Source organism: Centroberyx affinis, unplaced genomic scaffold, assembly GCF_046629955.1.
Source record: "Centroberyx affinis isolate AG114_WGS23_722 - 3 ecotype Tasmania unplaced genomic scaffold, CSIRO-AGI_Caff_v1 ptg004701l_1, whole genome shotgun sequence".
NCBI classification, from domain to species: domain Eukaryota; kingdom Metazoa; phylum Chordata; class Actinopteri; order Beryciformes; family Berycidae; genus Centroberyx; species Centroberyx affinis.
In genome coordinates this window covers 55,001-70,263 of record NW_027282272.1, presented here as the reverse complement: position 1 = coordinate 70,263, position 15,263 = coordinate 55,001, and the positions used below count along the sequence as shown (strand labels likewise).

The 15,263-nt window shown below is 39.7% G+C and overlaps 1 protein-coding gene across 1 annotated transcript in view; it reads right to left on the bottom strand.

Moving 5' to 3' along the window:
* Window positions 1-1,862: 1,862 nt before the first annotated feature.
* The window catches only part of LOC139665850 (ankyrin repeat and fibronectin type-III domain-containing protein 1-like), a 52,763-nt gene continuing 39,362 nt past the window's right edge, over window positions 1,863-15,263 (bottom strand). The window contains exons 8-9 of the mRNA XM_071544851.1: window positions 3,059-3,158; window positions 1,863-2,052 (exon numbers count right to left, since the gene is read on the bottom strand). Coding sequence (XP_071400952.1) covers window positions 1,863-2,052; window positions 3,059-3,158 — 290 coding nt within the window. The remainder of the gene's footprint in view (window positions 2,053-3,058; window positions 3,159-15,263) is intronic.

The following is a 15,263-nucleotide window of genomic DNA, read 5'->3' as shown; positions in this document are numbered from 1 at the left end:
TTGCTTTAACTCGGAAGTATTCACATATTTAACTCACTGGAATGCCCAAATCCAAAATACCAAAAAAAAATATTTATGAAAATAAATTAACTGCAGCAGATATCACTCACTTTTTGAGTGAGACTGAGAGATTTTTGAGAGATATCGGAGCCTGCAAAAAATTGCCACGTATTAAATTGAAAAGAAACCAGAAAATATTCACATTTAAGAAGCTGGAATCAGAGAATTTTGACGTATTTTTCTTAAAAAATTACTCAAACCGATTAATCGATTATCAAAATAGTTGGCGATTCATTTAATAGTTGACAACTAATCGATTAATCGATTAATCGTTGCAGCTGTAGTCGTCACATTTTCATTGCCGTTGATTAAATGACTATAAAAACATTCTCTGTTTGAACCATGTTACTGTCAGTAAAGCTATGTGATTTCAAACTCCCACCATCCATAAGGACTTTTCTAAATAGCCACAATGTTTTCTCAATCAGTCTATTGTTGTTTAAACCCATTTAGTATACTGTGACAGCCAGTGCCAAAGCACAGTCTCTGCTGTCAGCACTAAGTAAATGGCTGGCCTCGTAAAGTGACTTTACCAGCCTTCTGAATAAGCCTGCTTAATTTGACCTTGTGTGTGTGTGTGTGTGTCTCCAGACCCCACCACCATGGTGGAGCTGTGGAAGGAGTCGCCCCAGGGCTTGGTCAAAGAGGGGGACACCGTGGAGCTGCGTTGCCAGGGCGACGGCAACCCCCCGCCGCCCTTCATTTTCAACAGAGAACAAGTAAGAATGGGAAGCCTTTTCTCTCCGTGGACCCGGGCCCTAAAAAAAAAAAAAAAAAAAAATCCCCGAGAGAGAATGGGTGACAAACGGGGAGACATGTAGGGAATGTTTTTGATATGCAGAGCTCATAGGAGCCCCACGCAGAAATGAGTGTGCGAGGTCTCCGGAGGGCGCTGTCAGCATCTCTGACCTCCGCGGATCCAGATCTGCGGAGGCCTCCGAGGCCCGGAGATCAAACTGACAAGGCTCATGGGTAGGGCCTCATTCCCATGTCAGACACACATACGCATTGTGTGTGCGCACAATGCAAAATCAAGCTCAGCTGACTGTGGTTTGAGCTTTTCCTAACTGTCCCGTCTGGGGCTCTTGGGTAATAGTGTGTGTGTGTGTGTGTGTAGGAGGGAGGGGGGCAGGGAAGTCTAGAATTATTCACCACCTCGAGTATGTCAACTAACAACGGGATATTGATGCGCCTGTTAACACACCCATTTTGCACTGGTGTACACTGGTTCAAACACATTGACAACGTATACAAAATTCACATTGCATACTGACACAGGCTTTGTAAAGACAACAGGACCTCACAACCACACAGTGTGCCAAGAGGCCAGTGTAGCACAATATATGCTGAATAGCCAATTATGACCATCGGTGGGCCTACATAACATGACAAATGCCATTTGGCAGACGCTTCTATCCGAAGCCCCTTATAGTAGATATAGAACAGTGGTTCTCAACGCGGGGTCCGGGGACCACCAGGGGTCCTTGAGGGGGGTTCCAGGGGGTCCCCAGCAAATTGATGAATTAACTTCAGCATTATTTCATTTACAACACAATTAGAGAATGTAGAAGAATGACTGTTTTGATCATAGTTTCTCTGTTATCTCTCTACCTACAATACAGATAGTCATGGAGTTCTGGACAAAATCATATCTGACAATAAAAAGAGTCTCAGATTTGGGTCCGAGAGACAAAATCTCATCAAATGGGGGTCCATGGCTCTAATGTGGACTACATTTGGGGTCCTTGATATGAAAATTTTTATCATGGGTGGTCCCAGTGAGAATGGAACCTCTATCCCTGCTAGTGTCGGTGCTGTGCTCGGCCCACTGAGCTGAGCGGGGACAGCAGCAGCCGTACCTTGGTGAACCAGAGGAAGTCTTGCATGAGCGAGCTGCTGTAGGAGTCGTCCACCTCCACGATGGGGATCTGGTCCTCTGCCGTCACCAGCAGGCTGTCCTTATGGTAGAACACAGCTGCCAGGTAGATCCCCCTGCAGAGGAGCGAGTGGGACGTCCCATTTTCAAACAGAACTTCATCATATGAAAGTAGCTGTGACACCTTGTTCTAATCACTGTAAACAAATGAGTCCATGTTGGAGATGATTGATCTCCTTTATCTCACTCCAGTAGTATTGTTAGTTCTAGTGTTTCTCCACATTAAGACTACATTTCCCATCAGCCCCGTTGCTTCCTGCCCCCCCCTTCCCCTCCCTGAAGAGGATCAACATGTTGGAAGTGATTTCTCCATCTTCCTTTCCCTCCTTCCACCATCTGCTGCCAGAAACTCTTTCAGCTTTAGCTCCGTTTGCTCTGGAAGAACAGAACCTCTTCCTCTTTTGTGCCGTAAAGCGATCCAGCAGATTTCCTTCCAGATCCACCAGGTGGAGAAACAATGGAGGATGCAGAGTAGAGGCTGATAGAGGCTGACAGGCTGACCACTGATGGACTGGTTTGTTTACAGTAATTATACTAATGTCTCAGATTGAATGTAGTAAAGATGTAGTATTGATGTTAAAATGCTACAAGTAGCTCCTTTAAAGGCAGGCTGACATGCGTTGGAAACAGGGAAACTGGGAACTGACATTTTCATCCACCGACTATAATGGATGATGGATTACAAAATTCACCAGCCACTTTTACTATTTTAGCTGCTAAAGTGGCTGCTGGAATGGATAAATTTACCAGCTGTAATCAAAATGTGCCAGCATTTGGCCGGTGGTTGGTGTTAATTTCCCAGTCTATCTACAGCTGTAGAACACTATTGGTTTGATCTCACTAAAGGCCATGCAGTACATTTCCATACATTAATATAAGGCTAATTAATTAGCTTGATTTAAAGGTTAACAAATGTCAAGAGGGAGCGAGAAACATTAGGTGACAGTTTATAATGGTGCCGCATGTCGCATTTACAGTATATCCCATACAGCTTTTCTTTTTGACAATTAAATGGAAGTGAATGAAACTGAACATATGAGAGTAACAGAAATAGATACGGACCTTTTGAGTGTTTTCACGAACTTGTTGGAGGAGTTGAAGAGGTGTTTGAGACTCCTGGAGACCGACTGCTTTCTGCTGGGGTTCTGCAGCTTGGAGGAGTCTGAGAGAGGAGAAGAAGAAGAAGCAGGTTGTCAGCAAAGAAATCCACCTTTTATACTTCGGTCTTTCATCTACCAGGGTTCCTACACAGTTTCTATTTTAAAATTACACATTTTTTCCAGACCCCAATTTCTTTACTGGATTTGGAACAATTCCAAGCAAAAGCAAAATTTTCAAGCAAAATCAAAAAGGCAAGCAAAAGCGAGACAGAAATTAAAACAGTTTGTCTAGTAAAATGACAATAAGAAAGAAAGAAAGAAAGAAAGAAAGAAAGAAAGAAAGAAAAGGTAATACTAATAGAAAGATCAATTATGTAAGGATAATAATAAAACACATAAAAGAAAAGCAAATCAAAGTGCTTTACAAAAGGGTTTTTCTGTGCAAACAATAAAACAGTAGAATAGAAACACTATAAAAGGCAATGTTAATTAAAAGCAAAGTTAAACATAAAATCTGTACCAGACATAAATGGCAAAAGTTTCTATATTTTCCCAGACATTTTGTGCAATTCTCAAACTACTCAAGAGGTGGAAATTATCAAATTAATTTTCAACACTTTTCCAGACCTTTAACTTATTCTTTATCAAATGTTTTGCTGGAACAGAAGAGACTCACAGTATTGTCTAGTCCAGTCTACACTCAAAAAAATATTTAGGCCTAATATTTAAGATTTATGTATTTTAATTGCATATAAAATTTCCATCCATTTGGATTACACTGTTCTAACATAAACAAACTAATAAACTTAATGTGATGCATATTTGTCAGTCAAACATAAATGAAACAAGTAAGAATGAGATTTATGTAATAGTACTAATAAACCCAATGTGTTTTAAATACCCAATAACCAGGTTTATATATTTATCATCAATAAATCCAATTTGTTTCAAATTCATAAGAACCAAGTTTATGCATTCAATATTAATAAAGCCTATTTGTCTGAAATGCTTAATAACCAGGTTTATGCAATAAACCCAATTTACTCAAAATGCATCAAATTTATGTACTTTTTATTAATATACCCAATGTATTTTAAATTTATAAATAGATATTTCAAATTTTTAATTTTTTTTTCCATTCACCCCACACCTACAACAATATGTAACTACAATACATAAAAAAAGAACAGTCCGACCATCTTGTTCCACATTTAACAATTTATTGCTCCTCAAGGCATGTGGCACGTTTGGCATTGCAAAATCTCAAAGGCAGCAACACCACTTCCATTCAACAGTCACACTGACATAACAGCACACACCCACAAAAAGAGCAGCTAGCAAGACATACTTGTACACAGAACCAGTGCTCATACAAACATGTTGTATTGTGTGCAAAAAACAAACAAATCATAAAAAAGAAAATGCCCTCTGGGAAAATCCCAATAAAAATATAAAAAAAAAAGAAAAAAAAAAGAAAGAAAATGCCCTCTTAAGGTTAAGTGCTCTATTTTCAAACATTTACTCATTGCAAACATTTTAAAAGCTAATTTAAGGGAACTCTAGGCTTCTGAACACTGTTCTTCTATGATTTCAGAAGGCTAACAATTCCTGGGATTCAATTTTGAAATAGGATCCAAAATATTATCACAAGGCTCAGGTGAGCAGCTGTGCCCCATTGGCCTTAACACTTTGCTGCTTGTTACATGAGACAAAGAATATATATTGTAAACAGACCTTTCTGCAACAATACGATAAACTCCCTCAAGAACTGTGCTTAACAATTGTGTGAAACTTGAGGTAGACAGGTAAATCAGGTAAATCAACCATTATAACTGTAATGCTTACAGTATACTCACATTTCAAGGAATCCCTGAGATCAATTTGTTTTCGATATTTTCTGACCACCACCCTAACAATCCAAAACATTGCCATAAGGGCTCAGTGGTTGAGTGGCGGCACCACCACACTTTTCATGCATGTTTAATTACGAATGCAGGAATATAAAAGGAATATTCTGCAGTAAAAATATAAAAATCAAGAACTGTGAAAAACACAAGTTGAAAATTTTACATCTAAGTTCACTCAAACAAGTACTGAAATTTGCAGCAAGTCAACCACTTTGATATACATTTTCCAGAGGGAAATATCAGTGTATCAGGCCAATTACTCAGTCACTGGAGCGTCTTAATTGTCAGTGCTTGGACTTTTGGTGAAAGCTTGGTTGTGTCCAGTTCCATCAGGATGTTCTGAAACACTTCAAATGTGCACTTGAGGTCCTTAGGGTAGCTTAAGTTAAGCGCATAAATCAGTCCAAAAAGCATCACACATCCAAGGATGACACTTCGTAGGTTTTGCAGAACTTCCACACCTTCAAGTACACCAACATCTGCAAAAGGCTCGTCTCCAGGACCGGCCTCCTCCACCCGAGTGACGTAGATGCCCATCGTCTGTACAATCCCCGACTCAGCCTCTCTAGATTCGCTGTCCTGGAGGATAAACAGAGAACAATGAGTTGTGTCCCAATGCCGGTCACATTGTGATATTCAGAATTTTTTAAGGCACACTGTTTTGCAAACTCTGACATTACAGATATGTAGAATCATTCAAATGCAAAATAATGGGACATTTTTCAAAACCTAACACAAAAAACCCAGAAAGACCCGAAAACTGACCGTCCATTTCTGTCTAACCAGAAGTTTGCAAAATCACTCATCAGTTTAGAAAAATGGCCAGCTGGACAGTTTTCATAAAATTACCTCAACTCACCATTGATGCCTACAAAGTTTGCCACCCTTTGGTAAATTATGAAACAGGAAGACTATAATACGAATTAAAAATAAGGCCAGTGCTAAGGAGAAGAAGAAAATCCTGATGGAACTGGACACAACCAAGCTTAAAAGTGCAAGCACTGAAAATTAGGATGTTCACGTGATTGTGACTAATTGGCCTGATACCCTGATATCTCCCGCTGGAAAACATATCAAAGTGGTTGAATTGCTGCAAATTTCAATATTTGAGTGAAATTTGTATACAGTACATCAAGTTTAAAGTGTTTCTGACAGTTCTTAATTTTTTTTAATTTTTGCTGCATTATTTTTCTTTCATATTGCTACAGTCATGTGTTACTGTTTTAATTTGTCAGGAATAACGTATTACTTCCCTATCTACACCAAATCTGAGATCAGCATAATGGTTTGAGTGTTTCATGATTCTGATCCATAATTTCCATACTTTGTACTGCCAACTGTTTTATACTTTACCAGGGTCATTTACAGCTGACAAGTTTCTCATTTGGCTTGTAAGATCAATCATGCTCCACACTGATAGCTGCATAGTTTAATCTTTCAGTGCACACTACACACACATGGGCAAAGCTAGACTGTGATGCCTATGAGACAATTAATATAACTATCAATGTAAGTATATCCATAACACATTTATAATATAAAGAGAGTAGGTTGACGTACACTTACCGCGTATTCTTTGACGAGTGTCTCTATGTCCTCATTGAGGACACTTAGGCTCCTCAGGTCACAGTCGCGCTTGATGTTTATGTCTTCATTCTGAAACAAGCATACCAACAAGATCCCAAAGAATATAACATTAGTCAATGCATTGATCTACAGTTTAAGTAATGCTGAATTTTAAGTTTAATATATGAAGTAATATTTTAAGACTAGAGCAGCCAGAGCTGTACTTGCTGGACGCCCTCCCTAGACATGTTTAGTTGTCACCACATTATCCTGATGACTTTGATGTAGTCACTCATATAATTTCAAATATAATGTACAATATAATGTACATTTTCTGATTGTACGATAAATACTTTGCATGAGAGAAATTGTTTGTCGTTTGTGTGTATTAAGCTGCTTTAATACAAAGATCACTAAAGGTCTCTAAGAATCAGAAGGTGGTGAATGTTTGGTAATATGAATTTACAAACGTATATTTGCTACATGAAATCACTGTTGGCCTGCAAATCTGTTTAACTTTTAGAAAATAAAGGAGAGGAGAAGGAATGAGGAGGAGGACAAAGAGAAAAATCCTAAGAATTCCAGCAGCTTGTTGCTTGACACCTTAAAAAAAATAATAGATAAAAACACACTTACATTAGCTGTCAGTGCCATTATGGTGTGGATTTTCTTTCCTGCAGATCCTCCTTTGGCACTGAAAACCTTCATCAGGTCATCAGTGTATCTGTCCAGTTGTCCAATGAATTTTGATATCAGAGGAACAGTTATTATACGCATGAACTCCAAGTTGACCTGAAAGAGAGGAGAAAACACAGGATATACTTGACTTTAAACAAGATGTATAACACTGAATGCAATTTGCATCTACATTTCAAACAAATGGGTTACTACACTTACTTCACCAACTTCAAACAGTGCTGGCCATCGGTTTTGGACCTCTGTAATCAATGGCTCCTGAAGAAATTATTGTCGTCTCTACAAGAAGGTTTATGCTTGTTATGTTGATTCATCTGAACTTCAAAATGAGTTTCATTGTTCGTCATCTGATGTATTGAATTTTGTGTGTATTATAAATCAATGTCTTTGTAGCCTACATACTTACAAGATCCAAGAGGTTGCCCCAGCATACAGTTTGGTGTGAGAAAAGATGCTTCAAAGAATTAGGTATCTGTAAAACACAAACAGTTCTAGTTAGAAACAAAATGCATTTAACATCTAATTCTGTAATTGTGTGACATTCTTTTGCTTATGAAATCACAAAGCCAGTATCATTTTTTACAGTTTTTTTTTAATAGTACTCAGTCATTCTTTAGACCAAAATTATGTCCATTATATACTGACTGCAGTAGCTTATGCTTTTGATCAAGTAAAATATTTATAGTTGACAGAAATACAGCCACTCCAATCAACCTTGGAATAGAAAAAGTCTGCACCACTCTTTTAGTTAACATTTGCAAACTGTTGACATTTTGTTTTTCAACTACAGTTGCCCATATATATATATATATTTTTTTGCATAATTCAAAACGTATCATGCCTAATTACAATGTAGGCCCGCTCTAAATTGTGAGCCAGTGATCTCCACGCAATATATTTCAAAATCAATGAGAAACTTCCAAATACCATATGCACACCGTTTTTGAGATCACTTTGATATGATACTACAGAACATGCATCTCAAGATTAACCACAATTTCTCCTATAATCCGTTCCCTTAATCTAGGAAAAGTGTGAGAAGCAGCATTTTACCCCCTCCCCAACCCCATGAACAGTTTTCAATCTGTCCTCCGTGCTCTGCTCCGCCAAAAACCAGCTCTGCTGTGTGTGCGCACGCGCTAACCTGTAGTCTGCGGGTGTCTAGCAACTGTTGCTAGACGTGAACAGGGCTAGTTAATTGGTCAAATGCTTATGAGGCTATCAGGCTGATAACGTTAATTGCAAATGTCGCCTATTTTTAATTACTGGCTCGTTTTAATTAATAATATGTGAAATGTTGGCTAATCAGAAAAATAGCTAACTAGCTAAAGTTAGCTGATATTATTAGCACCATGTACGAGTTAGCTAAGTTAGCTAACGTTAGTAGACTAGACGAAAATGTTTGCAATGATGGACTTATTGGATATCAACTGCACTAATAAAACATACGTACATTGGCAGGTTATACAGGATGAGTGCAGATGTAACTTACCGGTAACACAATCCAGTCCGCGGGTTGCTCTGAGGTGAGATGGCAGACAGGTGGAGAGAATTCTGATGTCACTTCCGCTTCTAAACGATTTCATTTCCCGAAATATATATGTAAACCAATCTCATACATTTTAACTAATTGAATCTTGCTTGTTCCACAGCTAGCCATATTTAAACAATGTTCATACGTTTTAACTGATTAAATTTAATTGTTTTCACAATTAACAGATTTATGCTTATTCTAAGGAATTTGAATAAATACATTTTGAAAATATGATTATTTAAATAAAATCAAATAGATGCAAATACTTAATAATAAACTATGCCATGATTCATTTTTTTGAGTGTATGAGTTTATGTATATAGCTCTTTAACACAAGCATATCACAAAGGACTTTACATACCATCATATACTAGTCTACATCATTACTGTGTGTATTGTGATTTAAAATCTCTTAAAAGAGAATACTGGAATTCTACAAACAGTTCCTCACCGGTGTTAAGCAGCAGTGAGTAACACTTGCATGCAGAAAGCTGTTATTGTGTGTGATTGTGCTGCAGTGGTCATTGTTCATGAGATGTTTTGCACAGACTGGTTCATTATGCATATCATGCATAACATCCAATGTGTACATCTTGGCTTTTCATAAAAGATATACCTTTGTTGAAGTAATAGTGGGAAAATTAGAATGTAAGCAAACACATTCATTATAAAAGTAAGCTATAAAAACTAGAAGGCAAATCTCTGCCACTGCTGAAGAATTCCCCATCTTGCTGTTACACCCAAACAAATCATTCCTATCACTTAGATTTGAAGTTAAATTGATTTCTTGACCCTGCAAACAGAAACTTAGGACTTGGAACCAAACGTCTCTCTCAGTTAGAGATAGTTCTGGCTAAAAAAAACTAACATATTGGCAAAAATACCAGATCTGGATCACAACCAAAATCGAATCAGTTGTTCCTTGGCCTGAAGCCGATCTGTCCACCAAATTTCATAGAAATCTGTTCATAAGTTTTTGAGAAATCCTGCTGACAGACAAACTAACAGTTGTGGGGCTATAAATGTATTATGGTGACAATTTAAACACATTAAGTAGACTGTATTGGTGGGAAATATGGGGAAGGAATAATGGATTACTAACATACAACCTAACACACATACAATCCAGTGTGTGAGAGAGTGTGTGCTTGTTTACAAAACTACAATATAAGGACACAAACTGAATATAAAAGCAGCAATAAGAACAGTAGAAACCTGAAGGCAAACCTCCGCCCAACTTGCTGTTACACCTAAAGGAATCCGATCACTTCCATTTAAAGTTCAATTGATTTGTTGACCCTGCAAACAGACCCACAGCAACCAAACATCTGTGTCTGTGTGTCTCTCCAGATTCAGATCAATTGTTCCTTGGCGTTGGGCCAAAAAACAATCGTCTGTCCACCAAATTTCATAGAAATACGCTCAGAGGTTTTTGAGATTTCCTGCTGACAGACACACAAACTAACAATTGTGAGGTTAGAAACGTATGCGGGTGACAATTAAGTCACATTAAATTAATTAAGTAGACTGTATTGGTGGGAAATATGGGAAAGGAGTATGGATTACTAACATACAGTATATGTTTATGGATTAAGAAGCAGAGGCAATCCAGTGCATAGTGCTGAAACAATTAGTTGATTAATCAATTAGTCAACTGACAGAAAATAAAACGATTGTAATTTTGATAATCGATTAATCATTTTAGCCATTTATCAAGTAAAAATACCAAACATTTGCTGGTTACAGCTTCACAAATCCTAAAATTTACTGCTTTTCTCCCTTTCATATCATTATAAAATGAATACTTTGGGTTTTTTGGCTGCTGAATTCACTTTGGGTTCTGGTATCTTGTGATGGTACGATATTTTATAGACTAAATGACTCATCCAAAAACATAATCAATAGATTAAACAATAATGAAAATAATCGTTAGCTGCAGCCCTAACAGTGTGTGTGTGTGTGTGTGTGTGTGTGTGTGTGTGTGTGTGCAGGTCAGTGGGGTGAGCAGTAGGGTTGAGTAACTCTCCGTGTTTCCAGGCCTGACTGAACGTTATCTTATCGCCTTCATTCATTCAGCTTGTCTCTCTCTCTTCCCTCTCTCCATCCTCCTCCTCCTCCTCCTCCTCCTCCTCCGTCAGTCCCTCCGGTGTTCCTCGGACTCCCAGGAGCGCCGGCGGTCCTCGGCGATGCCAATCTCCAGACCGCAGCGCCGCTTTTTACTCCAGCTAATTAAGCGTCACATAATCACCAGTCTGTAAACAGATGGCAGACGGGGGAAATGCCCGCCGCCGCTCTCTAACGCGGCGGCGAGCTGCTGTTCTGCCGTTCTGCCGTTCTGCCGCCGGCTCCGCGACAAACGACCACCGGAAATGCGGCTTCGCCACGGTGGGAGACCATAGGAGGGATGGAAGGAAGGATGGAGGAGGAGGAGGAGAATTTCAGCAGGGAAATTAGTCACGAGTTTGAGAATCGGCAACACAAGTTTTCTCTTTCTCTTTGCTTTTGCGCTTTCTTATCTTTTCCATTTGAGGAATTCATTTTTGGTTTGTTGATTGTTTACCAAGTTATTCAAGCTGACTGTAACTTTATATAATGGCAATCTGTCATGAAATTCAACTAAGCGAATCAACTTAATTCAATTTATCTGTCACCTCTTTTTTTCCTCTTTTGGGGTGAGAGACTTTATAAGCTCCCTCTCTCTTTCTTCAGTTGTTATCATTTGTATATGCAAATTAACTAAACCTCAAACCAAAACCTGCATACTACACTCCACCGCACTACACCAGACACCAAATTTTGGTGCATAAATCTATTTGATCTTGAAATCTTCAACTTTCATGCTGCAGTTCACTAGACTCCAGACCCACAGGACTTGGTGGATCCAACATTTACTAGCCACTTTCACTGTTGAACCTGCCGATTTGATTTTTAGAAGAAATTCTAGTATCGTGGCAACCCTACTGTCTGATGGGATATAGGTCAAGCTGCTGAAGAAATATAATCATTAAGGCTTGCAGGAGGCTTTATTATTCTAAGCTGTGTGCGGCGTCTAGCAAGAAAAGGTTTACTCTGACAGACTGAAAGGGCAGCGAGCTGAAGGAGAGGGACGTAGACGAGTGAGGCAGTCGTGCAGAACCTGAGCAATAAGAACATGGACGGATAAACAAGGAGCAATCTCATACAGAAATATAAATCCAAAGCTGCGGTTCACTACCTCCAACCAACATGGTACAAAACTGTGGATCAGTAAGGCTGGGAAGACACGGCACGACTCAACAGGCTGTCCAAAGATCAGACGCCACACACTTCAGGACAGATTCTTTTTCGTCTTACGTGTGACATCATCAAATCAAAATCAAGTGACAACCATGTTGGATTTGGGGAACACACAACTTCACAACATGTTGGATTTGGGGAACACACTCTTGATGTCCACTTGGAATTGGGGAACACACACTTATCGGTCAGTTGGATTTAGGGAACACACACTTATCGGTCAATTTAGGGAACACACACTTATTGTTCACTTGGATTTTAGGGAACACACACTTATCGGTCAGTTGGATTTTGGGGAACACACTTATCGGTCAGTTGGATTTTGGGGAACACACACTTATCGATCAGTTGGATTTAGGGAACACACACTTATCGATCAGTTGGATTTAGGGAACACACACTTATCGGTCAATTTAGGGAACACACACTTATCGGTCAATTTAGGGAACACACACTTATCGGTCAGTTGGATTTTGGGGAACACACACTTATCGATCAGTTGGATTTTGGGGAACACACACTTATCGGTCAGTTGGATTTAGGGAACACACACTTATCGGTCAATTTAGGGAACACACACTTATCGGTCAGTTGGATTTAGGGAATACACACTTATCAATCAGTTGGATTTTGGGGAACACACACTTATTGTTCAGTTGGATTTTGGGGAACACACACTTATCGATCAGTTGGATTTTGGGAACACACACTTATCGGTCAATTTAGGGAACACACACTTATCGTTCAGTTGGATTTAGGGAACATACACTTATCGATCAGTTGGATTTGGGGAACACACACTTATCGATCAGTTGGATTTGGGGAACACACACTTATCGATCAGTTGGATTTGGGGAACACACACTTATCGGTCAGTTGGATTTGGGGGAACACACACTTATCGATCAGTTGGATTTGGGGAACACACATTTATCGGTCAGTTGGATTTGGGGGAACACACACTTATCGATCAGTTGGATTTTGGGGAACACACACTTATCGGTCAGTTGGATTTGGGGAACACACACTTATCGGTCAGTTGGATTTGGGGGAACACACACTTATCGATCAGTTGGATTTGGGGAACACACACTTATCAGTCAGTGGGATTTGGGGGAACACACACTTATCGATCAGTTGGATTTTGGGGAACACACACTTATCGGTCAGTTGGATTTAGGGAACACACACTTATCGATCAGTTGGATTTTGGGGAACACACACTTATCGGTCAGTTGGATTTGGGGGAACACACATTTATCGATCAGTTGGATTTTGGGGAACACACACTTATCGGTCAGTTGGATTTGGGGGAACACACATTTATCGATCAGTTGGATTTTGGGGAACACACATTTATCGATCAGTTGGATTTTGGGGAACACACACTTATCGATCAGTTGGATTCAGGATTCACTGTCCATTGCAATCGCTCCAAACTTAATGCCAATCTTATCCCAACTCTGTCCGATGTTGCTCCAGTCATGATGCTGAATTGTGGCTTTAATTGGCCTAAAAGTCGTGTAGTGTGTCCCCAGCTTTACTCAAACCAACAAAGTCCAACACCATCAGGAGTCGTGGCTTCATGTACAGGAGCAGAGAGAGCTTCCAGGCACGGCTTGTTCTTTACTGACACAGTGGTGTTCAATTGTTTTCATGCCAAACAAACACGACAGCAGTTGATTGCACTAATTAGTTTTCATTAGATGTGTTAATCAGTGGAATCAGCTGCTGTCATATTGGCATGAAAACAATAGAAAACCACTGTGTTAGTAAAGAACAAGCCGTGCCTAATCCTCTCCTACCTGTTTATCAGAAGGCAGGAGACATGGAGACATGAAGACTCCTGACGGTGTTGGACTTTATTGAAATTAAAACGGCTCATGATTTAAAAACCACTGCACTAAGGCCACTCACTCATTGTTTCCCTTTGCCTCCCAACCATCACTCCACCCAACCTCTGCCTGTCACAGAGAGTGATACTGTGTCAGAAGCTGGTTGGGGATCAGTTTCTGGCCCGGTGTCGGTCCGCTGCGTCCCTCAGAGGGAAAAGGCAATTACAACTAAGTCACCTTCTACCCCTGGTGAAGGATTTCTAGCCTCAGGGATGTGGCCTCTTCCATGGTTATAATGCTTTAGGTTTAGTGTTTGGGTTTAGTCAACATTTCCACATACAAATGGTAAAAAAAAAACATAATTATTTGAATCTGTCATTGTTTGGAGCTTCTTTTCCATTCTATTACTGCTCTAGTCATCAGCCTATCAGAACACTTTTAGCTTGTTGAAGCAACAGATGCCCACCAATGACAGGGAAAAATCAGCAGGGCTAGAGTTAGTGGATTATTATTGACAGAATGATTTTAATCAGACATTTCGATGTCCGGTCAAGCCTTCTGACCGGCCTGGACAATGCATCTGAAAACCGGACAGTCTGGTCGAAAACCGGGCATCTGGCAAACCTACTTGATAACGTTAGCTAGCTCTGTAGCTAATGTTTGGTTTGCTAGCTAAACTAAAACAGATGATGTGCAGGGTATGTTAACGTTTATGATAAATGTTTAATGCTTCAGTGATGTTGAAACGGGAGCGAAAGCTAACCTCTCGAACTTCTTTATATAGACTGGCATGTCGGTCCTTAAGGTGCTTCGCCAAGTTTGACGTGTTCCCCCCCTTCGTCGGCACCACTCTGTAGCATTGTTTACTGACTGAGGCAACAACCCAGCTGACTGCTACTAGTGAGATGATGGGTGTCCCGAGTCCCGACAAATATCTGTAAAACACTAAAATGTCCCGGTTTTCAACATTCACTACCAAATTGTCCCGGTTTTCACCACAATTAAAACAATAATAATAGTATTATACTTGTTTTCAGCGCTTACATAGACGTTTATCATGTTCTGTCCCGCTCATTATTACCTAACCCAATCAAAAAACATAAAAAACAATGCTCCATGTGTCTGAATTCAACACTGATTTGTCTGTATGTGTGGAGACAAAACATCATTTTTGGTTTGCTGAGGCTCTGTCCATGGTGTTGAAAGGTGCAGTCACTAGGTGTGCTAAGTGCTGAAATAATTGTCCCCCATCCTGATGAAAACACCTATGGTGTGTGTATAAGCTCATACATGTGTGTGTGCATGAACGTGCGGGACACTTAAGGGTCCCGGTTTGGGGGTTTGGGGGTTTGG